Source organism: Panicum virgatum, chromosome 6N (genome assembly GCF_016808335.1).
Source record: "Panicum virgatum strain AP13 chromosome 6N, P.virgatum_v5, whole genome shotgun sequence".
Taxonomy (NCBI): domain Eukaryota; kingdom Viridiplantae; phylum Streptophyta; class Magnoliopsida; order Poales; family Poaceae; genus Panicum; species Panicum virgatum.
In genome coordinates this window covers 51962291-51989725 of record NC_053150.1, presented here as the reverse complement: position 1 = coordinate 51989725, position 27435 = coordinate 51962291, and the positions used below count along the sequence as shown (strand labels likewise).

Sequence of the window (27435 nt, the reverse complement as noted above, 5' to 3'; positions counted from 1 at the left end):
CGAGCCGTACTGTGAGCAGGAGAACGAAGACCAGTTCCGCGACCCCGAGCCCGAAGGACAGGACTTCCCCGAAGGCTGCGAAGACGGCAAGTTCAATCACATCCTTTGATGCATGTTTCTGTCCTAGTTTTTATAAACACCACCCAATGGCCTGTTTTATAAATTGCATATGTTTTGCTTGCATGAAAACACGGTTGGATAGCCACCCCTTGACTTGTGATGACCATTCCTTGACCACCTAGATTAATGTCTGATTTTGCTTGGACGTTAATCGATATTAGAACGCTCAGGACTTTACTCATAATATGATTTATTTGATAAAGAAAATGTGTGCGTGTGGGAAGGGATAAAATGTGGATTTCAAAAGATGAGTATGGACGAGATGGACGGCATTTCTGTGTGATTTGCCGATTGGTGTGCTTGTGCCTGTGTAGCAGGGCAAGGAAGGGAGATATCCATCTTGTCGTGTCTAAGGACCGAGTTGGTGTGTCATCTCACCTAACTCCATTATCGTGCAAACCACTCGACCGTTGAATGGGCAACGGCGTAGCATAAATCCCACTAGTTGGTGTGGTAGCCATCAGGAGAGCTGAGAGCAACGGGTGACTAAGGAAAAGGGATAAGCCCCGAGTGACTTATGCCCGGTTATACCTAAGTGAACGGTCAATGACCCCCTGGTGCGTCCCGTGATGGCTAGTCAGGCTTAGCTATGGTGGGTAATGGCTATGTTGGGATCTACACCGACACGACGGTGTTCGAGTTGTGGTATCCTACTTGTGGGTAAAGTTGCACACCTCTGCAGAGTTAAGAATCTATTCGAATAGTCCGTGCCCACGGTATTGGGTGGGTTATGGTGTGGTCACATAACTAGTGTTCTTTGGGATGGGCTGGTGTGAGTTGTTTTGGAATTGGTCCCGGCAGTTGTGCCGTGTGCTACGTCGGACGGGGAGTCCGGTAGCAGTTTTAAAACCTGAACTCTGTGTTAATGCCAAAAACTGATTTCTAAATGGTTTTCTATAAAGTAAACCCCTGCATAAAGTATCGCTTTTCGGCAAATTAAACCGTAACCTTATCCTTGATTTACCTATGCATATTATTCTGTTATAACCCCCTCCGTGGGTGTGGTTGGACTTGCTGAGTACGTTTGTACTCACCCCACTCTTACTTTTTACAGAAGAAGACCCGGACTTCGTACCAGACGACGCCGAGTAGGGTTATCGTTCTACACCCAACCTTACCTGTGGAACCGGCCCTGTTGAGATGCCTCCGCTGTCGCAGTACTCTGAGCCCGTAGTAGACCCTATGTGGTTCGCGGTCTGGTGTTATGTCGTAGCCTGGTTAATTATTATTATCATCTGTATCGAGTGTCCGCCAAGGTTTGTAAGGTTTTGAACCATCTGATGTAATAAATGTGGCATCAGCCTCCTGGGACTGATGTTTTGTATCACATTTAAGTCTTCTCTTATGAGGGGACGCCTCAGGGAGCGAAGCGGATCCACCGGCGGGGCGCAGAGCAAGCGGTGGGGGCGGCGCGGAGCTCTTGGCGGGAGCTGGGGTGGTGCGCGGGACCGCCGGCGGTGATGCGGAGCAGGTGGCGCGGGACAGGGCGGGGGCGGCGCTCGCTGGCGGCCCAAGATAGCGGGGGCGGTGCTCGGGGGCGGCCAGGGACGGCGGTGGCGGGGGTGGGTGCGGTGTTCGACGGTGGCTCGGGACGGCGAGGGTAGGGGCCGCGCTCGCCGGCAGCTTGGGACAGCGGCGACGGCGCTCGGGGAGGCCCTGGACGGCGGTGGCAGGGGCAATGCTTGACGGCGGCCTCGGCGCCTCCCCGCGCCGGCCATCCTCCTCCCCGGCGGCCATCCCCACACGCGACGGAGCAGGGGCGGAGGAGGCGAGCAGGGGCCGCGCGCGTCAACTGTTGTGTCAAGGTAGGACCAACGTGGCAGGCCACGTAGGCGGTCAGACCCGGTCAAAGGGGTTTTAGACCTCCAGTGACACACTTAAATAGATTAGGGGGCCGAATCTACATTTTCGGAGTTCGTGGACCTACTTGACACACCCTCACTAGTTTAAGGACCCGCAGTGCATTTTACTCTTTTTTTTTGAAACGGAACCGGCGGGAGAGCTGCCAGTCATATTAGTAAGAAGAAGACTTCAGTGTTCATGATTCTTCATGTCGCATTGTGCTGCCTGTTGTGCTTCCAGCATTTAGAATCAGAAATTTGCAGTTTCGAGGCGATCCACATGCCGTCCAAATTTCTTGACCTTGGATCTATCGGCAGAAAGAATCAGTTATCAGTATGGCAGCTTACTTTAGAGATAATCATCAATTGTGAGCTCAAATCTCGTGGCTGGAGCTGGCATGCTAGCTGTTAAGCAGAGCAAGATCCACTTTGCAAGGATCTTGTGTCTGTTGTTGAGCCACATCACATGTGAATATTAACAGTGGCCATCTCATCGAACAACTAATTATTTATTTTTATAATAAGGAGTAAGGATAATTTAAGGCTATGTTGTTGTTGTTGTTGAAGGAGTAAGGATAATTATAGGGAATTTTTTTTAATACCAATTCATCAGAAGCTCCTGATTTCAGGTTATTCCCTTCAGCAATTTAACTATGTTCCGTGACAATTCGGACAACAAAATGAAATGGTCAGAGAAATTGATAACACGAAATGGTCAAAACTTTGCTCTTTCATCGAGTATTTTCCTGTACACTTTGTCTCATATATACATCAAAATTGTTTCGATGATCAGCCAATCCTCTAAAAGGTGGGATGCTAATCACAGGGAATCAGAGTTGGTTGTTGTATGATCTTTCTACAGGCTAAGAGTATTCAGAAGGGAGACCCTGCATTGGATCAGTCTCCTAAAGACAATCTGAACTTGGCTTTCAAGGTCAACAATCTCCAACTCCAACACCTGCAATTGCCCCTCCTCGCATGTGACTCTCTTCTTCTGGAATGCCTTGGAGACAAGAGACCACTTGCTAGCACTCGGCATCGTGATCTCCTTCGATAGGAGGTCCAATGTTGATTCCAACATCGATATAGCGATCTCTCTTGCTTCAGACAACAACTTGATCATCCTGCAGCTTTCATTGTCAAGAGCAACTTTCTTGTTGATCTTCTTGATTTGCTTCTGCGCCTTCTTGGCCAAGCGAGCATAAGACACAGCCTTGGCCTGAACAGCCACATCGTCTCCTCTCTTGAGAGCCAAATGAATCTCTTGGATGCTCGCCCTGAGCTCCGCAAAGCTCTCTTGCACAGCATTGCAGAGGTCGAGCAAGATGAGAGAGCACTCAAGCTCTTCCTCCACTGCCTTCCTCTGCAGACGCTGGCTGCTTGGAAAGCATATGAGATCATCAATGCAGCTGTAGATGCTCCCGAGCTTGGATAGACCATCAACTATTGTTTCAATGGTTGGAGAGGGTGCAGAGATGGTTGCCTTCAGGTTCTGGAGCTGCTCCTCGATATCGGTTTGGTTGGAGTGAGGGCTTGAGGGCACACTTGCGGATCTCAGGTGGCAGGCCATGTTTGGAATGGAAAAGAAGCTATGGAGCCTCTTTCTGGAGATGAAAGAGAAGTGAAGCTGCTGAAATTGTGTCTTCCCAACTTTGGCTTCCCTGTTTATATAGTGAAAGAGGTTGAAGCAACTGCACAGCTGAACCAGCAGACAACAAGAATCATTCTCATGTGTAATCGTGGTTAGCTGCAACAGAAGCCACCCAACCCAAGAGGCATCTCTAGTAGAGCTTGATTAAGAGGCTGTCATGTCTGCATTGTGGGTGGCAAACTGACTTGCACGGGTGAGGTGCAGTCGAGTTTAGTATCAGAATCAGATTGTGTGGTCCATTAATTAACATGCAAGTTGCCGGTGGAAGAATGAACAGCTAGTTGCCTTCGCCTCACCTCCAGACTCTTAGACACGTTTAACCATCTGATCACAGCATTACACAATGGTTCAATGATAGCTCCTGTCCTCATGTTTCAGCTCTCCATTTTCTGCTTGTTGGTAACTATAGCCAGCTCGAGTGTCCCCACATGTTTCTGCAATTTTCTAGCACACTAAACTCTAAATAATTAGCTTAATCATGCTTTCATGTTGTAATTACCAATAGCAAAGAATCCATTAGAGTGTATAGTATGCACACGCTTTGCCACAGATACCCATCTATCCTAAGCACCATGAGAAAAAAAATGATTTTTTCTTAAAGAGGGAAACAACAGATAAGAGAAGTTATTAACTGTTTCATATTAGCACAATTCACTATTTTGTTCACGGTGGTCTTCAGAGGTAAAGAAAGGCACTCACAAGTACATATTTCCTGAACTGACATTTGATTTTCTAATGCATCGCCAATGCAGAATATTTTACTCCTACAAAAAAGTTACATTCAGTCCATCACATTTGTTTGAACAAGGAGAAAATAGATTTTTTCTAGAAAAATAGCATGGTAGTATCATAGGCATAATGTAAAATGACAATTGCCCCCCTGTCTACCTGTTGACGACCAAAATTGGCAGTAGACTAGACCAACCGGTCTGACCGGTCGCTCCAGGCGGTTTGACCGGTCTTTGACGATGTAGCCGATTCGGCAGGAGCCGACCGGTCTGACCGGTAGGTTTGACCGGTCCAAGCAGAGTCCGAGTACAACTAGAGATTTTCATAGATTTAGATCTTGTAATAGGATTTCTTACGGGACAAGTCCACCCACCCTATAAATATAAAGGGCCACAGCCGATTGAGACATCCAATCGATCAAAATACATCAATATATTACTTTTCTTTATGTTTATTGCCTTTACTTTTGTCTCTAAACCCTAGCTCCTTCCAACCCTTTTCTGCTGTTCTTCCTTCGTCTCCGCGACGTCTGAAGGCGTTCTAGGTGGCCTGCCGATCCTAGAACAACCCTACGCGCGCTTGCCCTGACGGGGTCCCTCCCGGGCGAGCGTTCGTCGGATTTCGCCGTTCTGCACCGGCGAACCGGTCTGACCGGTTACCCCGACCGGTCTGACCGGTCTGAGCATCGGCGCTGCAAATTGTGCCGTCGCTCGCTGCGCGATCAAACGCGTTCGTGTGTTGGCCCTAGATTGGCGCCAATATATTTTGGCGACTCCGCTGGGGAAGAAAGATCTTGGTTGTAAAACCGATCTAATCTACTCCATCTACTACCATGGTGAAGCTGTCGAATCCTGGTGAGATCGATCCCGATAACATCAGCAGACCGTCTGTTGATGAATTGCCGCCCGAGGATCGTCAAGCTTATGAAGCATTCATAAAGGAGTGTGAAGAGGAGAACAAGCGGCGCAAGGAAAAAGAACTTGAAGAAAAGCGTCGGTGGTTCTTGTCTCACTTTTCCAAGAATCGGAAGGGTGATATCTCTAAAGACAAGGAGGTGGTCATTCTTTCGGATGAAGATGAGCAAGTCAAATCAAGTGCTACTGTAAGTGCTACAACACCGCCTACTTTAGAGCAAATTACTCAATTGGTGGTTAATGGTCAAGAAAAGATTATTGCTACTGTTCAAAATATGATTGATAAATCATTAGGCAAGCAACTTTTGATTGATGATAGTGGTACTCCTAGACCTAATATAGATGGCACTTTTTATCATAATACTATGCATCCTGAATCATCGGCAATACCTGCACCACAGTACGGCATGCCGATGAATTTTTATGATGGTCAGAAACCTCCAGAGCAGTGCAATGTGAATGGAACGGTCAGACCGGTTGCACAAACCGGTCAGACCGGTCTCGGTGGGCCGGTTCCAACCGGTCAGACCGGTTTCCCGACCGGTCAGACCGGTCCTGGTGCTCTGGTGGCGTATCAGTCGTCTCCTGAACCTATTATTAGTATGCCTCCTGTTCAGGCTGATTTTAGCCGAACAAATGGGTTTACTAGTTATGGTGTTCCTCCATACGCCACTATGACTTATAATCCGTATACTATGCCTCCCCAAAATTCGGGCTATTCATATGGTGCAATGCCAAACCATGATTATTCGCAGCAAACACCATATACACAGCCGAATCATGCACCGCAAATGCCGAATAGTTCTAGCGCCAATGTTCAGATGCCAAATAATTCTTATTTTAATCAAATACTTGAGAAACATAAGAAAGATTTGGCTAATATGTTCAAAGAAACTTTCGGCGTAGAATTGAAGGACAAAACTCTAGTGTGTCAAAAGCCGTATCCTGAGAGTTTTGATTCTATTCCTTATCCTCAGAATTTTAGAGTACCAGAATTTATTAAATTTACTGGGGAGGATAGTAGAACTACATGGGAGCATGTTAGTCAGTTTAATGCACAAATGGGAACTTATGGGAGTCTTGATCATTTGAAAATTAGAATGTTCCCTTTGTCTTTATCTGGCACTGCTTTTTCATGGTTTTCGGCATTAGCTCCTAATTCTGTGCAAATATGGTCTCAATTAGAGCGTAAATTTCATGATCATTTTTATAATGGTGAAAATGTGTTGAGGCTATGTCATTTAACATCGGTTAAGCAAAAGCATGATGAGTCTATTGCTGAATTTATTAGAAGATTTAGAGATACAAAAAACCGATGTTATAGTTTGGTTATTTCTGAAAAGAATCTTACCGAATTAGCTCTTAATGGTTTGAGGTCTCATATTAAAGAAAGATTAGAAGGATATGAGTTTCTAACTGTTGATCAAGTGTTGCAGAGGGCTTTGGCTCAAGAAAGCCAAAGCAAAGAGTCTAAGTTTAAACCCGATCGTCTTAGTATGCATATGCTACAAGGAGAATCTTCAGACGATGAGGGTAATGAAGTATATGCTGCTGAATTTGTATGGTCATCTAGTGATAAGCCCAGCACTTGTACTTCTTTAAATCCGATTTCTAAAAATCGGCAAGATGAGATTAAATTCACCTTTGATGTGACAAAGTGTGATAGAATTTTTGATGAATTGGCAAAGCTTGGGAAGATTAAGTTCTCTCACACTATTCCATCAGCGGAGGAATTGAAGCGGCGTGCATATTGTAAGTTACACAATATTTTTTCACATGCCACTAATGATTGCAATGTTCTTCGTAGACAAATACAATCGGCTATAAATGAAGGACGATTGGTTATTTCTGCGATGCAAATTGATCAAAATCCTTTTCCCGTTCATACACTTGAGTTGTCAAATCCAAAAGTATTGATTCGGCCGCATCAAGCCGAATCGACTAAAGGGAAAAATGTGGTGATTGGTGAGGAAAGGCATGAGAAAAGGGTGCTGCAGAGTAATACTCCTCGAGCTTCAACGAGGACATCAACACTCGGGGGGCAACGCAAAGAAAATAAGACCGGCAGCAATCTAACCGGTCAGACCGGTGCGTCGAACGGTCTGACCGGTCCACAGGGCGGTCTGACCGGTACCCAGACCGGTCTGACCGGTACTCCTAGTGATTCTGGAAATTCCTCCTCGACCAAATTTAGAACAAGGTCGAGCTTCAAAAAGCTCCTGGCAAAGTATGAGAAGGATGGAATTGTTCAGAGGCACAAGAAACGGCCAGATGAAGCCAAGGGTACCAAGTCAACGTCAACATCCAGTGAGCAATCGGATTCTCGCATACATCAAGGTAATTTTGTTGTTATGCCAAATTTTGAGCCGATCGCTCCATGGTTCTGGTCGTATCCTTGTTATTATACACCTTTGGATTATAGTGGGATGTATATGCAGCCCTATTATATTCAACATCCTTCTATATATCCAAATTGTATTCCACAAAGACCGATTAGCAATAATCTAGTCGAAAAAGAGCTTAATTGCAGCAAAGAATGTGAGAAGGACGTGAAGAAAGATTCAAAATACTTACAGCCGAGGTGGTGTCCCTCCGGTTTATCTCACACTCAAAAGCGAAGATGGCAACGTTTACGCAAGCAAGAAACGATGGGGCAAGAAGTGGAGGTCAAGCCAACAAAGCCAATAGTCATGAAGAAAGTTTGGAGACCGAAGCAAATTGATTCATCATCAACTTGAAGGAAAGCAAGACATGGCCGATATTTTTTATCGCCCTTAGCACAAAAAATGGCCGATGTATCATTGATCATCGCCTTTAGATAATTTTGGTCCAGAAGAATGTTCTTTGGCACGCAAGCTTTGCCAAAGAACAGGGGGGCATATGTTGACGACCAAAATTGGCAGCAGACTAGACCAACCGGTCTGACCGGTCGCTCCAGGCGATTTGACCGGTCTTTGACGATGTAGCCGATTCGGCAGGAGCCGACCGGTCTGACCGGTCTGACCGGTCCAAGCAGAGTCCGAGTACAACTAGAGATTTTCATAGATTTAGATCTTGTAATAGGATTTCTTGCGGGACAAGTCCACCCACCCTATAAATATAAAGGGTCACGGCCGATTGAGACATCCAATCGATCAAAATACATCAATATATTACTTTTCTTTATGTTTATTGCCTTTACTTTTGTCTCTAAACCCTAGCTCCTTCCAACCCTTTTCTGCTGTTCTTCCTTCGTCTCCGCGACGTCTGAAGGTGTTCTAGGTGGCCTGCCGATCCTAGAACAACCCTACGCGCGCTTGCCCTGACGGGGTCCCTCCCGGGCGAGCGTTCGTCGGATTTCACCGTTCTGCACCGGCGAACCGGTCTAACCGGTTACCCCGACCGGTCTGACCGGTCTGAGCATCGGCGCTGCAAATTGTGCCGTCGCTCGCTGCGCGATCAAGCACGTTCGTGTGTTGGCCCTAGATTGGCGCCAACACTACCAAATGCAGGACTTGCTTCATGCACACATGGCACAAGGCAAAAAGCCAGTGCACTATTAACCAATATTCTTAGAAATGTGCGGTTAGATTAAAGAGCAAATGGGGTAATTTACTCACAACAGACATAACCGTGAGTTAGCTTTCTAAGTTTGCTGAAGGTATTGGGTAAATAATCAATACATTCTGTGCCATTTTCATAAGCAAATAAACCTCACCTCAGCTCAGTTGGCTTCAACCTCTGCCCAAATCCTGATCTGTTTCATGTGTGGTGAAATGTGAAGCAGGTCTCCCTAAGGGAATTCGGATTGCTGTCGGCGCTTCTGGCTTTCAGAAAAGTGGATCCTCTACATCTCAGTAATATTCTGCTTGGAAACAAGCAAGACCTCTCAGAGACTCATCAATCGAGTGCCATGATTTACCTGAATACTAGCTGCGGGAAAATACCAATCGCGCTTATGGAGTGGGGGAGGAAGCGGGCTGAAGCTCACCACTTCGTTCGCTCGCCAGTGGTTGTGGCCACCGCCCACCGAGGACCGCGGTTCAAACGCCCGTGTCCCTGCTTCGAATGCCAAACAATAACGATGGCGATCTTGGAGGGCGGTCCATCCTGTGGGGCCTCCGCCGCCGGTGTTCTTCTGCTTCCCCTCGCTGCCTTTTACAGCTGACCTAGCATTTTGCGAAATACCCCCCGAATCGGATCGCGACTATTAATCGCGATCCAAATTTTTGCTCTAGACCCCCTAGATGGTCCAAGTTTTTATAGAAAACACCCCAAATAGTATCGTAATAAATAATCTTGATCCAACTTTTTTCAAAAAACCCCTACATTGGATCGCCTTCGTTTGCTTCTGCTATCCCCATGGCATCCGTTCCCCCGCTGGCGGCCGGCGGTGCCGCCACAAGCGGCCGGAGATCTGGTGGTGGGAGTATCGCCAGATAGAACCTGCCCACTCGTCCTTCGGCTTCTTCTCCCCTCGGTACGGGCGCTGGACGGAGATCAAGGGCGAGCTGCTGCCGCGCCGCGGCCACCGTGCTACGGAACCGCCCCCGGCATTCGATCTGCCCCTCGATCGGGAGTGGTTCCGAGTCAACGATGCGCCCTCATCCTTCTCCGACCGAACCTACTCCATCAGCGGAGGTAAAGATCAAACCTTTAATGATTTGATTCCAGGTGAAATTGCTTGGATTTGGGTGTGTTCTGATCCTTGGCTTGCCGTTGCGTCTTGTGAAATGATGAAGCTAATGGTTGTTTGGACGATTGAAAAGCATTCGGTCAACTGCAAAATCAGTAGCACTGCATAATATGCTTGGCAATGGATACAACAAAATCACTAAATCAGTAGCTCTATACAATATGCTTGGAAATGCATACTGCAAAATGTATGCCTTTTTTTTTGTCTGTCCAGCTTAAGAGGAACCTCTAGCTACACTTGAGGTTAAGATAAGCATGAGATGTTTCGGTAATTGGTGGCAAAATCATCTGCACGGGTGCATAGTTTAATATCAGATTCAGATTGTGAGATCAGAGGGCAAGCTGTGCAATTAGAATTTAGAAGAGCTATTGGCTACGCTGGTTGATGCATGGTAGTAGAAGGCACAGTTGACTTCAGCATTCACGGTGCTTCAGCCTTCATGTCACGCTGGCATGTTCCTCCTGCCTGCTGTGCATTCGGCATTTAGCCCTGTTATTAAAACGACGTTTTCACGACGTGAAAACGACGTTTTCACGAGAAAACGTTCATGTGAAACGGACGTTTAAACGTTAAAACGGACGTTTAAACGTTAAAACGTCCATCGTTTCATTAAAATCTACCCTCCATTCGTTTCAACGTTTTATCGTGCTAATAACCTTGGCATTTAGAATCTAAGTTTTGGAATTTCAAGATGATCCACATGCCGTCCAATTTCTTGTGTGTTGGCAGCTTAATCAAGTGCTGATCAATTATCAGTTGCGCGGCTCATGGCTAGAGCTGTCAGCTGGCATGGTATTAGTTAGGGGAGCAAGATCCAGTTTACATGGATCTTGTGCCTGTTGTTAGCATCAAGAAATTTTTTTCTCACTTATAGACTAATAATGGTGAGCATCTTCTGAGTAAATTTTTTTTCTTTTCCTGAAGAAACTTCAATTGCAGGTCTGCAGCACTTCAATTTAACAGTGGTTGTTTATTTGTTTAGCTGTTGTACATGTCAAGTTAGGAGATAATAAAAGAAAAAAATAATAAAAAAAGTTGACAGCAGGAAATGGATCCAGAACTTTGCTTTCCAATTGAGTATATTTCTGTACACTTTCTCTCATATATACATCAAAATTGTTTCGATGATCAGCAGATCCTCTAAAATGCGGGTGCTAATCGCAGGGGTCAGAGTTGTTGTGTGATCTATCTACAAGGTGAGAGTGTTCAGAAGGGAAACTCTGCTCTGGATCAGTGTCCTGAACAAAGTCTCAACTCCATTTTCAAGATCGACGATGTCCAACTCCAACGCCTGCAATTGCTCCTCCTCGCACACAACTTTCTTCTTCTGGAATGCCTTGGACACAAGAGACCACTTGCTAGCACTTGGCATCGAGATCTGCTTTGAGAGGAGATGCAATGTTGATTCGAGCATTGACACCGCGATCTCCCTTGCTTCAGCCAACAGCATGACTACCCTGCATCCTTGAATGTCAGAAGTAGCCTTGCTGTTGATCTTCTTGAACTGCTTCTGTGCCTTCCTGGCCAATCAGGCATAAGATTGAACCTTGGCCCAAAGAGAGGTATCGTCACCTCTCTTGAGAACCAGCTGCATCTCCTGTACGCTGACCTTGAGCTCTCCAAAGTTCTCTTGAATGGCATTACAGAGGTCGAGCAGGACAAGAGAGCGTTCAAGCTCCTCCTCCACTGCCTTCCTCTGCTGATGCTAGTTGCTGGGCAGACATGTAAGCTCGTCAATGCAGCTGTAGATGGTCACGATCTTGTTCAGACCATCAACCATGGTTTCAATGGCCACTGAAGGTGAGGAGATGGTTGCCTTCAGGTTCTGGAGCTGTTCCTCGATGTTGGCTTTGTTGGATCGAGGGCTGGAAGGCACACTTACGGATCTAAGGTGGCAAGCCATGATTTGAATGGAAGCTGAGGCTGAGAAGCTTCTTTTTTTCTTTGAATGGAAGAGAGAGAAGGCAAGCTGCTGCAATGGTGCCTTCCCAGCTTTGGCTTCCCTCTATATATAGTGAAAGAGGTGAAAGAAACTGCACAGCTGAACCGGCAGACAGCAAGAATAATTCTCATGTGTAAACAACTGGTGAGCTGCAACCGAAGCCACCAAACACAAGAAGCATCGCCAACTGAGTTTTGATTACGACGCTGTGGTGTCTGCAATATGAACGGCAAACTTGCCTGCATGGTTGAAGGGCGGTGATATGAGCATCGGATCCAGATCATGAGATGATTGATTAACAGGCAAGTTGTCGCTAGAGGAAGGAACACCTAGTTGACTTTGCTCACCCCAACTCCAGGTTCCCAAGCAAGTCACATATACTCACCTGATTCCGATGTAATTATAGCATTACACGGTGGATTAGTGAAAATAGCGATACTCTGTTGCCATGTCTCTCTGCTTTTCATTGCTTGTCTGCTAGCAGTATATATCCTTAATCATCCATGTGTTTATGCGACTTTGTAGACCTGAATAACTAGCATAGATTGCTGTCATGCTGCAATTACCAGATTACAGGGTGCGGTCAGGCTACTTACAAAAATGATGTGAACACTATTACATTAGAAATCACACTACATCTTGTGCCCAACAAATTTGGATGTCAAGTACTGGAAAGTGTCCTGCATGACGAAATTGCTTCTATGGGAAGATCATTAAGGTGGACAATAGTTGTATGGAACAAGAAACTACAGTTTAGAGTGTGGTGTCGAAAGCTTATTCAGAAAATTGATCCAGAATAGACTCTCTCCTACCCATCTCTGCCTTCATGTGGTCCACATCCACATTTTAAAGGATTCAGTGATCATCCAAATAGATTTCAACACGCAGAAAAAAGGAAATGTGTATCAAATACAGCAACTTTAAATGTCCACAGAAGTTCGTATGTATTACCCATATGTCAGTGCGTACCATTACAGTTGTCTTGATTTTCTGGGACATTCACTCATGAAACAAGAAAAGATGATTGAGCAAGGGTTTGAAATGGACCTTGGTGGAAACACAGCAACAGAGGGATAATAACAGAGTGGGACACTATTTTCTTCACCTCATTCTCTTCATTTCAAGCATAGGGGCTGGGCAGTGCTTGCACCCTGTCTTCCTGTCAGGCAATTCTCTTCATTTCAAACATAGGGGCTGGGCAGTGCTTGCACCCTGTCTTCCTGTCAGGCCAAGTCATGCTGTGCAATGCCAATGTTGGTCCAACATTAGCTCGACATAAAACATGAAAACTCACTCTGTTCGCTTGGCTTGTCAGCCAACCAGCCAGTAGTACTTTTCTCTCGTACCAAATCAGCACCAGCCACCAGCCAGCCAGCAGTACTTTTCTCTCATAATAAATCAGCACCAGCCACAACCAAGCGAACAAAGCAGTATTTTTCTCTCATAACAAATCAGCCACCAGCCACAACCAAGCGAACAATGTTGCCTAAGGAGGTTAGTCATCCTGTAATGTTAAGTATCATGTGCATGATCTAAATCTTAAAACAAAACTAGATTCCTGTGTGCGTGTTTGCCTCCAACAATTGAGACAAGACAGGCTCCTACACTTATTTAGTTGCCTGAGTTATTAAATTATCAAAAAGAAAAGCATCAACCTGCCTTAGAGATGGGCGACAAACTCACAAGCAACTTAATTGGAACTATTCTTCTTGTCTGCTGATTCAAGTATGCGATGCTTCTACTTATTTCATTATATATAGAGAACCCCAAGGAGGATATCCAACATTAGAACACCATTCCTCTTCCCTTCTCTAGAAAGCAAGATAGCGCTGCAGTTTTTGCTTCAAGCATGGCTTGCCATTTAAGATCTGTGAGTGCGCCTTCTAGCCCTCGCTCCAACGAAACCAGCGTTGAGGATCAGTTGCAGATCATTAAGGAAACCGTCTCTTCAGCCTCCGCATCCATTGAAACAATGTCTGATGTTTTGAGGAGGCTTGGAAGTGTGTACAACACCATCGAGGAGATCATGTGCTTGCCAAGAAGCCAAGTCAGCCTGTGTCAGCCAAAGCAAAAGAAAGCAGTGGAGGACGAGCTCGAGGGCTCTCTTCTGCTGCTTGATCTCTGCAGTGCCATGCAAGAGAGTTTCTCAGATATTAAGGCGAGAGTTCAGGAGATGCAATTCATTACCAAAAGAGGAGACGTTGCAGCAGCCGAAGGCAAGATTCAGTTTCAGTCCTATATCTTCTTTGCAAAGAAGGTCCAGAAGCAGTCCAAGAAAATCAACGAGTCAGCTAACCAGGAGAGCTGCAGGGTGGTGAAGCTGTTGGTTGAACCTTGAAACTAGAGATATTGCTGTCTCGATTCTTGGGTCCTTGTTGCATATCATGTCGAAGCGTATTGCAACGCAAAGTTCTAGCAAGTGGTCTCTCATCCACAAGACATTACAGAAGAGAAGAGTTGTATGCGAACTGGAGCAATTACAAATCTTGGAGTTGGAGATTGCTGATCTAGAGGATGGAGTCGAGACCCTGTTCAAAAAATTGATCCAAAGCAGAGTTTCCCTTCGTAACACTCTCAGCTTGTAGACAGGTGTACCAGTAATGAGCCCATATGATTAGCATCCGCCTTTTAGAGGATCAGCTGATCACTGTATATGAGAAGAATAGTACAGTAAATACTCAGTTGAAAACAAAAACACAATTTTGGTTCACTTCGTTGTTTTACTGTTATAAATCATATGATACAATGACCCAAGTTTGGAGCATTCATTCAAAAGACTTTTTTTCTGTTAATATTGATGATTGTTTTTCGAAGTAGTTAGGGCACATTGCCCAAGATTTTTTAGGAAAAGAAAATCTTTGCATGACTTTATTATGAGATGACCATGTTGCTCGGATGCAATATGTTGCATCAGCAACAAGCAGCAGATCCTTGTCCAGTGGATCTTGTTATCTACAGCTAAGGCAAGCCAGCTCCAATACACAAGGTAGAACGTGTAAGTTGCATGAGTTGCGCAGAATAAAATAGCTACTGACATTGACAACTGTGCAACTACTACATAACACGCATTTCGCCAATAATACTTGGTTAATGATCACTAAACTAATCTCTTGAGCATGCAATTAGGTCAAGATTGGTCAGTAGAGTAAGTTAGTAACTAACATGTTGATTCTTGTTGGCAATAATTGGAACACGAAATGTGATAGATCATTGGGAAATGCACTAAAAAATTTAAAAACACGTGATGAAGGGAACAGACTCCATATGCTGCTGCCAGATCTCAAACCTTGGTAGACAACATTGAGGAGATGAAATGGCAAGATTCTGTTTGCCTACCTTCAAATGATGCCGTCTCATACCCTTTCTGCTTATAAATAGGCCTCAGAAGAGGACTTTACTCATCAAACAAAATTTGTTCTTTGCTTCTCATCTCTTCCCCCTCAATACAGAAAGAAGTTTCAGCTGCATCTTACAGATATGGCTTGCCATCTAAGATCGATAAGCTTGCCATCCAGGCCTCACTCCAGCGAAGCTGAAGTACAACAAGAGCTGGACATTCTAGAGACAATCATCTCCTCACCATCCACATGTATCGTTACAATGTGTGATGGTTTGAGGAGGCTTGGAGACATCTACAGCAGTGTCGAGGAGAGGATTCACTTGCCAAGCAACCAAGTTTGCTCTTCCCAGCAAAGGAGAATGTTGGATGGGGAAATCGAGTCTTCTCTTAAGTTGCTGGATCTCTGCAACACCATGCAAGAGATCTTTGTTGAGTTGAAGGCCATCATCCAGGAGCTTCAAATGGCTCTGAGGAAAGGAGATGATGCAACTGTTCAAGCCAGGATCCACTCCTATAGCCGTTTGGTGAAGAAGGCTAAACAGCATTTCAAGAAGGCAAGCAAGAAGGCCACTTCTGACAAGACAGATTGCGTGATGATCATGCTGCTGACCAAGGCTAGGGAGATCACCATCTCTCTACTTGAGTCCACACTGCAGCTCTTGTCAAAGAAAATCGAAATGCCCAAGCAGTCTCTTGTCTCAAAGGCATTTTACAAGAGAAAAGCAGTTGTTTGCGAGGAGGACCAGTTGCAGGTGTTGGAGTGCAACATTGGAGAGCTTGAGAGCGGAGCAGGACATCTGTTTAGGATATTGGTCCAGAGCAGAGTTTCTCTCCTAAACATCCTTAGCTCATAGATACCCCTTGCACTCTCGACATCCTGTGATTGGCATCCGCATATTTGAGGATCTGCCGATCTTGATACAAATTTCCATTTGTATATATAGTAAGATGTACAGAAAGATTCAGAAAGGAAAAGAAGGCAAAGTTTTGATCCATTTCTTGTTAAATGATGTGATTGTGTACAGTTAGAATAAGATCCACATTTAGCGGATCTTGCTATGTGTCACTAAACATGCAAGATCAAAGCCACATGGGTTAAGCTGTGGTTAGCATGATAAGTTAATCAGCCAGATTCCCCCCTAGCATTTTTGTGCTGTTAATCACTACCATTAAATATTACCTGTACAGAATGGATATAAATTCCCATGCCATGTATTGCAAAATTAATAGCTTTAGCATCTGCATCATTTTGTTAGCATGTTACGGTGTAAAGTACCGTGTGCTTCCTTCTCAAGGATAAAGCACTGGATACATTCTATCGTGCGACTAGCAAAATATCTAGATGATTGGCCAATTACAGATTTGAGCAAGGAAGGCAGGCGAGGTCGACGACACAGGTGGTTGCTTCGGTGGAGTCGAATTGGCCGGACCCGTGGCCGCAGATGAGCCAGCTGCGGTGAGTAGCGGCAATCTGGTAGGTGAAGGGCGTGCCGGTGGAGTCAATTGAGGCTGATATTTGGGAGGGAGATTAGGGATGACAAGTAGGGCCCAACTTTCGTTGGAAGGCAAGATGATAATCAGTGGGCTCATGAGGGCATATGAGGTAATTTCGCATGGTTCATCCAAGCTGGACGTCTGACGTGGATGCAAACTGTGGAAAATATGCAGTGGCATTCGTAAAACTGGCATTTGAATGTTGGTCATCTATAAGAGTGGCAAAAAATTAAACATCCTGCGAATTACACTTTTACAAAATGACCCCTAACCGGTCAAAGATTTAATGGACTAGTTCCCTATTTTTCCGGACAACCCCTTGCTCCTCCTTCCATGGCCATGGACCCCCCATGGGATTGGTCTCCTTCCAGTCCGCTGGCAGCCAACACCCCCGCCGCTGATGAAGTGAACATGCCGGAGAACTGCAGCCAGTGTTGGAAGTGGATCTCCCGGTTGCACGGCCCCTTCCTAGTGACCTTCCTTTTGCTTTCCTTCACCTACTCATCCATGTTCAGATCCACCTTCCCCTTCTCGTCTCCGGCGCGGTGGGCCGCCTATGCTCGTCGAAGCTCAAGGGTGAGGTCCCAGTTCTTTGCGACATGAATACATTTCAGCAACCAGGCGGGCGAGGTCTAGAATGCCGCGAGGCTGAACAGCGCCGCGAGTTTAGTATGTTCGATGGTCTAAATCATGACGCATTCTGCTGATCAGAAGCGACCTGAACTTGTGTACCTTGTTCATGATTGTCGGGTATAAACACACTGGATACCTAAAGATTAAGGGTTAAGGGCTAAGTCGCTCCGTCAGACAGACTGATAGCGGCATCGGTCATCCCCGACCTAGTGGGGGCTTTCCACCTCGTCCGACCCAAGGGGCGGACCCTTTCCGCCCGACCTAAGGGAGAGGTCCGCGCCCCGCCCTACCTATCGACCGAGCCCGTCTTGTTAGGCGGATGGATGGACAGAGGAGGATGTTGGGTTTAGTCCCACATTGGAAATAAATTGTGGAATCCTGAAACTAGAAAGACTTTCATGAGCAGAAGTGTTGTTTTCAATGAATCTGTGATGTTTACTGACAGTTTGTCCACAGATGATGCTTTAGTTGAGAAATTGCAGTCACAAGTTAGTGTGCAGGTGGAGCTTATGGATGACCAGAAAAATGAAGTTGTTGGTAATGATGTTTCAGATAGTGTTCATGATACTGTTCAGCACTCACCTCCAGTTTCACAGTCTGATTTGCAGCATGAGGAGGATGTAGATTTACCTATTGCTCTTCGCAGATCAAAGAGGAGTTGTGGACCTCCAAACTGTTTAATTGAGGAGTGTAATCTAACTTATTATGCTTTGAGTTGTGCTGAACAGGTGGAGGATGCTAGTGAGCCAGCAACATATTCTGAAGCCATTGATTCTGTTGATAAGGAGAAGTGGATCTCAGCTATGCATGAGGAGATGCAGTCTCTTGAGAAGAATGGCACATGGGAGATTGTAAGCTTGCCTGAGAAAAAGAAGACTATTCGCTGCAAATGGGTCTTCAAGAGAAAGGAGGGTTTGTCTTCTAGTGAGCCTCCAAGATTTAAGGGAAGGTTAGTTGCAAAGGGTTTCAGTCAGATTTCTGGTGTTGACTATAATAATGTGTTCTCTCCAGTTGTGAAGTATAGCTCAATTCGGACTTTCTTTAGTATTGTTGCTATGCATGATCTTGAGCTTGAGCAGTTAGATGTGAAGACTGCATTTTTGCATGGAGAGCTCGAGGAGGAAATTTACATGGATCAGCCAGAAGGATTCATAGTGCCAAGCAAAGAGAATTATGTTTGCAAATTAAAGAAGTCCTTGTATGGTTTGAAACAGTCTCCTCGTCAGTGGTATAAGAGGTTTGATTCATTTATGTTGTTACATGGTTTTAAAAGATCTGAATATGATAGCTGTGTTTACATTAAGATTGTTGAGGAATCACCTATATACTTGCTGTTATATGTTGATGACATGCTTATTGCTGCCAAGAGCAGAAAAGAAATCACTACAGTAAAGAAATTGTTGAGTAGTGAATTTGATATGAAGGATCTTGGTGTTGCTAAGAAAATTCTAGGTATGGAGATTACTAGAGACAGAAAATCTGGTTTATTATTTCTTAGTCAGCATAATTACATTAACAAGGTTCTTCAGCATTTCAATATGCATGATTCAAAGCCAGTTAGTACTCCTATTGCACCTCACTTTAAATTGTCAGCTGCTCAGTGCCCTAGTTCTGAGGAGGATGTTGAATACATGTCAAAAGTCTCATATTCTAGTGCTGTTGGTTCTTTGATGTATGCCATGGTTTGCTCTCGCCCAGATTTATCATATGCTATGAGTTTGGTTAGCAGATACATGTCTAATCCTGGTAAAGAACACTGGAAGGCAGTTCAGTGGATTTTCAGGTACCTCAGAGGAACAGCAGATTCTTGTTTGAAGTTTGGGAGAACTGATCAGGGACTCATTGGTTATGTGGATTCAGATTATGCTGCTGATTTGGATAGGCGCAGGTCACTCACAGGTTATGTGTTCACTGTTAGTAGTTGTGCTGTGAGTTGGAAGGCTACTTTGCAGCCTGTTGTTGCTATGTCTACCACAGAAGCAGAATATATGGCTATTGCTGAAGCGTGCAAGGAGGCAGTTTGGCTGAAGGCTTGTTTGCTGAGCTGTGTGGAGTTGGTTCTTGCATTGATCTATTCTGTGACAGTCAAAGTGCTATTTGCCTCACTAAAGATCAGATGTTTCATGAAAGGACAAAGCATATTGATGTCAAGTACCATTATGTTCGTGATGCTATTTCACAAGGTAAATTGAAGGTATGCAAGATCAGTACTCATGATAATCCAGCTGATATGATGACCAAACCAGTTCTTGTAGCTAAGTTTGAGCTTTGCTCAAACTTAGTTGGTTTGACAGTTTAGCCCAAGAGGCTATTTGGCGCCAGAAGTTCTGTTCTTTGTTGTGTTCAGGTGATGATTTTGATATGCTACAAGAAGGAATTTGTCTCAAGGTGGAGTATGTTATATTGTGATCCAAATTCTGATGGGAGATTGTTGGAATTTGGGTTTGGCCCATTAAGGCCCATGTGGTGCAAACTTTTAATCCCACATTGCTAGTAGAAGTTGAGGAGACCACGTGACTCTCCTATATATCTAACCCATATGCTTCACCGGAGAATATCAATCCTATTATTCCTCTTGTAAGCCGCCGCTAGGCGTTGTACACAAACACCCGATATAGTGAAGTTCTTGCTGGCTGGCGCCCGTGGTTTTTACCCTTCGCATTGGAGGGGTTTTCCACGTTAAATCCTCATGTCTTTCTACGGTTTGATCTTTCTATTTTTCATCATTTTGTTCGCCGTCGCTTCTAACAAGTGGTATCAGAGCCCATGGGTTAACAATCTCTTTCACACGTTGACGGGGGAGCCCGTTATCTCCGTTCAATAGTCACGTCTTTGTGACATTGGAGATGAAATTACTCTTGTGACGGGGGAGCTCGTTCGGATCCACATTTGGAGAGTTTTAAAAAAAATTGGCGGCAGCAGCAAAAACATCTCCGTTCGGATTAAAAAAACTTAAGGCCCGTGATGATGACTTCTAATAGAAGATTTGGGCCCAATGTGTGACCGGGGGAGATTGTTGGGTTTAGTCCCACATTGGAAATTAATGTAGGGGGAGTACAACATATAAGACTAAGCAATCCTCACCTATCAGACTAGTCTTTTGGGTTGAGTTAGGCCCATTATCTTAATCCGTTGTGCTCCGTTATGTCTGGGCCTCCATATAGTTTCTAACAGAGGAAACGCGCCCGGCCTATAGCTGGGGCCCGCCATGACCTGTGCCGAACGGTTCTGACAGTGGCACAGGCGGACAGGCGACCAAGCATGCTCTGGCGCCACCTGCGCTATCACAGCGCACAGTGGAGCGCCCCTTCCCATTATGTCCTACGGCGTAGTAGGACGTAGGGTAGGGGCCGGGCGTGCTGCACCAGAACCAAGATATCGCCGCGTATCCCGCTCCGCAGACTACGGGGTCAGATGAAGCCAGCCGCAGAGGCAGAGGGCGGCGACGGTAGGGCTAGGAGGGTCCATGGCGATCAATGGCGACCAGGATGACGGAGGGAGGGCTCCGCAAACTTCTACCTCCTCCTCCCTTCCCTCTCTACGATTGTACACTGTTCTCTCCCCTGTGGTATAAAGGGCAGAGAACGGGCCCCTATGCGGGGGATCGAGCCCAGAGCAGACTCACGAGACTGGGATTGGTCCCTAGATGAACACACCCACGAGCACACCCTCGCCACTAGGAAAGAAGCAGGCGGAGCTCCGAGCAGCTTCTCACCGGCAGCTACCCTAACCAGACGAGGGCCATGAACACTCCAACTTCTCATCAATCTCAGAGACTTGGGACGCCCGTCCCTCTCTCGACCGTTTGTAACCCCCTACCACAAACCAGTGCAAGATACACAAGCAGAACGAACTGGACGTAGGGTTTTACGCCTCCCAGCAGTCCGAACCAGTATAAATCCTTGTGTCTTTCTACACTACCATCCGCCCCTAAACACGCATCCACGAGAATCACTAGCCGGTGCTAAAAAAACACCGACAATGATGAATGCATGTTGGTGGTTTACTCTGTACCTTGTTCCCGATAAAGCAATATAACTTCAACTCAGTTGGTTACATTATTTGTGTGCCGAACCTCAGTTGGGAACTTCAACTCACTGTTTCTACTGCCTTATGCAAGCTTGATAGAACTGCACAAAACCTGAAAGAACTTTCAACTCATGTTTACTGTAATGTGTTGGCATAATTATCAGAAGCTCATCAAATAGGAAAATTAAACCGTGAGCTAAAAAATTAAAATTGTGACAAAATTTTCAGAAATAGAGTCTATTGCTTTCAGCATACAGATTGCAACTTGCAGAAAGATTACGGAGTTCCTAAAAAAGCAATGGCAGCAATTTGGAAACCATGCTGCTACAAATCACACTCACCTAGAAATATAGTTCTACCAACATGTTTCTTAAGCTAAACCCGTCTGCAACTATCCATTTTGTTAGAATCACTGCAGCTGTATGCTTATATCTTTGATGGCTTCACATAACTGCATCTAGGATACATGCCGAGGATGTACTCTTGTAAGGTTATGACTACTGTGTGCATGCACAATTTCATAATTGTTCTTTTTTGCCCGATTTGCTAGTGCATGTATATTTTTCCATTCCTCTTAGAAAGTGAAAATGAGGATGAGGATGAGAAAAACCTAAAAAAATCCACAAATCACATGTGACCTTGGCTGCCATGATAAAAAACATGAGGATGAGAAAAACATGCATGAACATTTCACTGTTGTTCCATGATACCATTCCTATCTTTCCAACTTCAAATTAATCCCCCGTATCCTCCATGTGAGTATTCAAATACACAAAACTACATACTTATTTGAATTGTATGAACATGGTAAATGTTAACAAATATCAAGAGCTATATGAATTGTATGAACAGAGTACATGTTCAATCAGATACACATAAAAAAGGACACATCTCTCTACTTTGAAATGTTACCTGCACCTCTATGGAAAATACAACATCAATTCACATATTCACACTGTTGAGGATAAAAATGCATACTCGAGAAGGTTCTAGAAGAATTTAAAAATGGCAAGAGAGAGGAGTTGCTATGCTTTATGGGAAGATAAGAATTCTCTAGAATTAGATATTTTGCATAGTTGGATAAGGATGAGAAAATTTTTAGAGTTGGATAATTTGTAAAGAAGAGTGTGGAGTTGACACATGGCAACACCATAACAACCATTAATACCTATAAATAAAGGGTCTCCCCTCCTCTCTTGCCATATAATGGCATAAGAGCTCTCAAGTTGAGGGCATGAGCATAATTCTTACTAATTCCAAACATAGACAAGGATGCTTATTACTAATAACATCATCAACTATTACTTCCTCGCTAATTTTTTTCTCATGAACAGTGCAGACTTGACATCCTCCTCCTCATGCGAAGCATGCTTTCTTACCAAAGGAGAAAAACTTATATTATACAGTCTTAGACATTTCAACAGATGAGCTAAATCTTCCAGGATTTGATAAGAAGAATGGATGTCAATGTGAATGATGTTAGCTAAAACATGCATATTAATGTTTACACTATTCCCTGTGTTCGGCCTGACAAGGATAGTAGTGACATATAACCTCTAAGGTACCAAGCAATGAATACCCCAAATCATGTAATTCACAAAACCGTGTAGCAATTGCAGTAGTGGCTCGCCTCGTGTGTGTGGAGCGCTTGCAGTAGAGGAGACTATCATCACCAGTCACATGCACGAGAGTAACATGATAGGCTGTTGGGGTTGGACATATTCATCAACTTCTGCCTAATCTCTTATACATCCCTAAAAACAGTTGACTAACAGCAGCCTACAACAAATATCGCATTTGAATTTAAATCCCTGATTGGTGTGGATGTTTCAAATCATTTTTTCTAGAAATTTCATTTCAAAGTTATGTACACAGTTAAGAGAACTCACTGGAAGATTGACGCCGCCCTCGGCACCTCTCACGTCCCCACCTCCTCCCAAAAGATTACCGTCACCTAGGAACCTCCACGGATTGATGCCACCCCCAGTGCCTCTGCGGCCCCCGCCTCCGCCCGGAAGATTGACGCCACACCCCGGCACCTGAAGGTTGGTTGGGAGAGGAGGAGGAGGAGGAGGAGGAGTGGCGACACAGAGAGAGGGGGAGCGGTGGCGTCTGCGAAGCATAGAGAGTGAGGGGAAGCGGCGACAAAAGAAGCACGAGAGAGTGAGGTGGAGCGGCGACGGGTGTTCGAAACGATCTAAGTTAGGGCTTTGTTTATTGTGGCTTAGTGTGTTGCTGCCGGCCTAGCAAAAGGATTGGGCCTTGCGCTCTGACTAATTAATCCCATCCCACGGCAGCGCATGGAATACAACCTGATTTTTTTTACAATTTAACTCTTTTGTGTTAAAAATAATGTTTACCGCCCTGACCTCTGATTATACTCTTAGCACTAAGGTTTAGACAAAGACATACAAATTTAGGTAAGTATTATGTTTTACCATGGTAAGGCCATGATGTATTTTACTGTGACTAGGACATGTCAGAATTTGGATAAGTATAGATTTTTACCACAATTTTACATTTTAATATGGTTTCATCTCAAATTTACCATGATTTGGCGTAGCCTGGAATTCAAAATTTACTAGAAAACTCTAGCCGCGCTTTTCTCTAGTTTTGTCTAGTGTTATCATGATAAGGTATATTAACATTTATTTTTCATGTACCATAGATATATGTTGTATTAATGAGTAGCCATACTGTAATTTTGTCTATCAATTTTGGGATATGTTTGATTTTTGAAGGTAACGAATCTGGTCAATGCTTAGTACTAGTAGTCCTGTGATTGAGTTGCGCAACCAACTATTCAGCTTGGATTCACTTGCTAATGATCCCAATTGTACGGGATTATCCTACAAAGTTCAGGTTCGGATAAAGCCAACAAGCGTCCACTCTATAGTCTAGATTTATTTGTAGTTTGGGATGGCACGAATTTTTATGGTCAAGTTGCGCCGCTTTATTGAAATACTATGAAGTTTCAGCGAGCCCTGCTTTCAGAACTTCTAATCTAAGGATTGAAGGTTAATTGTTCTAGGCAAGAGGGAAGGACATAGCCAAGCTAAGCTAGCAAGATCAACTACATCATCTGACTACCATTACTTTGCAGTCTACCGTTACGAGTGAGCTTGCACTCACGTCTTATGTCGTGCTTCATTTAGTGCAAGTCTCTGTTCTCAACTCCCACATCATTTCAATTTCAGATATTGAGATGCTGCTCGAAAGCTCTTAATGGTTTCTGATTTTTTTTTTGCAGGAAATGGATTCTGAATATTAACTCATGGGCTATTGAGCTTACAGTTACATAGATCAATGAACCATTTCTATGAGACCAGAACGCAGCAAGTCCTTGTGATCTAGTAGAAAATTCCATGGCTTAGTCAACATCTGACTTTCACAGGCTTGCAGCGCGTGCACATACAACATATTGAACGCTCGAGTGGATTCTCTGCTGTTCGTTATCAGAACATGACAGCTCGATAGTATGACCTCCAGGAGCTGCGTCTTATGCCATCTAGAAATTTGCTGGTACACGTGCATCATGTAAACAGATAGAGGAGATTCACTGATGATAAGAAGCAGCCAATGGAGAGCTGGTACAAGGACTATCATTAATCAACTGTGTAATGCCGTGATCAGATCGGCCAGATAACTGAACGCGTGGGAGCCTGGAGCACTGGAGGTGAGCAAAGTCAACCAGCTGTTTGTAACTCCATCGGCAACATGCTAGCTAATTAGTCCATCTCAAGATCTCGACCTGATGCTAATCTCACCAATCTTCACTCGTGCAGGCGAGTTTGTCATCCATAATGCAGACATGACAGCCTCGTCTTTAAGCTTAGCTAGCGATGCCTCTCGGGTTGGGTGGCTTCTGTTGCAGCGCGCCGCTTGATTACACATGGCAATGATTCTTGTTGTCTGCTGGTTCAGACTTGCAGTTGCTTCATGCCTTGATCATCCTTTCGGTATATAAAGAGGGAAGCCAATGCTGGGTGCAGACACCATTGCAGCAGCTTGCCATCTCTTCCATTTCCACTGAAAAGAGGATTCCCAGCTTCCATTCCGTTCCAACTTCCAAGCATGGCTTGCCACCTAAGATCCGCGAGCGTGCCCTCAAGCCCTCGCTCCAACGAAGCCAGCGTCGAGGAACAGCTGCAGAGCCTGAAGGCGACAGTCTCCTCACCTTTGGCCACCGTTGAAACTATGGTTGATGGTCTGGCCAAGCTCGGGAGCATCTACGGCCTCATCAATGAGCTCACTTGCTTGCCCAACAGACAGCGTCTGCAGAGGGAAGCAGTAGAGGAGGAGCTGGAGCGTTCTCTCGTCTTGCTTGACCTCTGCAACGCCATGCAAGAGAGCTTGTTGGAACTCAAGGCCACCGTCCAGGAGATGCAGCTAGTTCTGAAGAGAAGAGACAATGCAGCTGTTCATGCCAAGGTTCAGTCCTATGCCCACTCAGCTAAGAAGGCTCAGAAGCAGTTCAAGAAGATCAACAGCAAAGCTGCCTCTGACATGGAAGGGTGCAGGGTGGTCAAGCTTTTGGTTGAAGCAAGAGAGATCGCCATGTCTATGCTCGAGTCGACATTGCATCTCCTGTCAAAGCAGATCTTGACGCCGAATGCCAGGAAGTGGTCTCTTGTCTCCAAGGCATTCCAGAAGAAGAAAGTTGTGTGCGAGGAGGAGCAGTTGCAGATGTTGCAGTCCGACATTTCTGATCTCGAGAACAGAGTTGAAACTTTGTTCAGGACTCTGATCCAGAACAGAGTTTCTCTTCTGAACACTCTCAACTTGTAGACAGATCACATGACTCTGACTCCCTACGATTAGCATCCACCTTTTAGAGAATCTGCTGATCACCGAAACAATTTTGATGTATAATATATATGTGAGAAAGTGTACAGAAATATATTCAATTGGAAATCAAAGTTTTGGACCCATTTCCTGCTGTCAATTTTACTGATTCTATTGTTCTTTATGTTTCTTACTTGTGACAGATGAAAGCAAAACTTTACCATTAGATGGCCACTATTTGATTCAAGGGAAAAGTCCGATTTACATCTCCCGAACCATAGTAAAAGTTTGATTTTCAACCTTCAACTACAAAATCGAACAACATAGGCCATGCAACTGTCGAAACCGGGCAAATTTAGCCCCTGGGGTGGTTTTGAAGGTGGTTTGTATTTTTAAAAAGAAATTGAAAAATCTAATTAGATCTAAAAATAAAAAATAATTCATTTTAAACTATAATAATATAAAACTAGTACCAATTTTTTTCTAAAAATGTAACCGATCTATTATTGCTCTATTTGAATCTTAGTTATTCAAAAACAATAGGCATAACTACAAGCAATCAAATATTATGAACATAAAACATTGTATCTGAATAACTGACAAGTATTATGCCAATAAATACTTTACATTTTTAGAAAACTTTGCATACCCATTTCGTAATTTTTTGACTTAAAATGAATTGCATATGGATTTTTAGTTTAAAATGGAATATTTTTAATTCTCACAAAATGAAAACCACCTAAGGGGCTAAATCTGTCCGGTTTCAACAGTTGGATGGCCCCTGTTATCCAGTTTCGTAGTTAAAGGTTGAAAATTGGATTTCTGCGATAATTAGAGGGTGTAAACCGGATTTTCCCCTTAATTCAAACATGAAATGCAGCTCAAATAGGGACAAGATTCATGGGGAGTGAAACTTGCTCACCTTAACCGATATATACTATGGCTGCTCCAGCCATGAGATTTGAGATTGCAGTCGATAGTTGTTCAGACATAAGATGGAGCGGCCCAAAGAAATACAGTAACTAGCACTAGAGTAAGCTGACATGCTGGTTCTTGCTGCCAGAACTACATGGTAATTTTATTCAGTTAGACCCAAAGCACAAGAATATGGAGCAGCTTGCCTATCATCTTGAAATTGCTGCCAATGCAACTTGTTGGGTTTTTCTTGGCATGAGTTTATTCTGGATTTTGTGGTGCTGGAAATACAGTAGCCAATTTATTTCCGTATGTTAGAGTATATTTGTTAGGATTAGGATAGGATCCCGGAACACCATATGTATCG

General features: G+C 44.5%; 2 protein-coding genes and 3 pseudogenes across 8 annotated transcripts; 3 read left to right on the top strand and 2 right to left on the bottom strand.

Annotated features, from left to right (window-relative positions):
- Nucleotides 1-2659: 2659 nt before the first annotated feature.
- On the bottom strand, nucleotides 2660-9421 carry LOC120678837. 7 transcript variants are annotated; one of them, XM_039960236.1, is made up of 5 exons: nucleotides 9226-9421; nucleotides 8953-9099; nucleotides 4312-4376; nucleotides 3909-4064; nucleotides 2660-3792 (listed from the first exon to the last, which is right to left on the bottom strand). In XM_039960236.1, the coding sequence occupies exon 5, from the start codon at nucleotides 3529-3531 to the stop codon at nucleotides 2818-2820; it is 714 nt and encodes a 237-aa protein (XP_039816170.1). In that variant the 5' UTR covers nucleotides 3532-3792; nucleotides 3909-4064; nucleotides 4312-4376; nucleotides 8953-9099; nucleotides 9226-9421; the 3' UTR covers nucleotides 2660-2817. The 7 variants fall into 7 exon arrangements, with proteins under 7 accessions (XP_039816170.1, XP_039816168.1, XP_039816167.1 ...); XM_039960234.1 differs by having other exon boundaries at nucleotides 2660-3796; nucleotides 3909-4500; nucleotides 8738-9099; XM_039960233.1 differs by having other exon boundaries at nucleotides 3909-4500; nucleotides 8738-9099.
- Nucleotides 9422-11051: 1630 nt separating this feature from the next.
- On the bottom strand, nucleotides 11052-12725 carry LOC120678838 (annotated as a pseudogene).
- A 520-nt stretch (nucleotides 12726-13245) lies between these two features.
- LOC120678836 lies at nucleotides 13246-14636 on the top strand (annotated as a pseudogene).
- LOC120678839 lies at nucleotides 14501-16311 on the top strand (annotated as a pseudogene).
- Nucleotides 16312-25236: 8925 nt separating this feature from the next.
- LOC120680160 lies at nucleotides 25237-26206 on the top strand. Its single transcript, XM_039961785.1, has one exon. It carries the CDS (start codon nucleotides 25443-25445, stop codon nucleotides 26154-26156), a length of 714 nt encoding a protein of 237 aa, XP_039817719.1. The 5' UTR covers nucleotides 25237-25442; the 3' UTR covers nucleotides 26157-26206.
- The last annotated feature ends 1229 nt before the right edge of the window (nucleotides 26207-27435 follow it).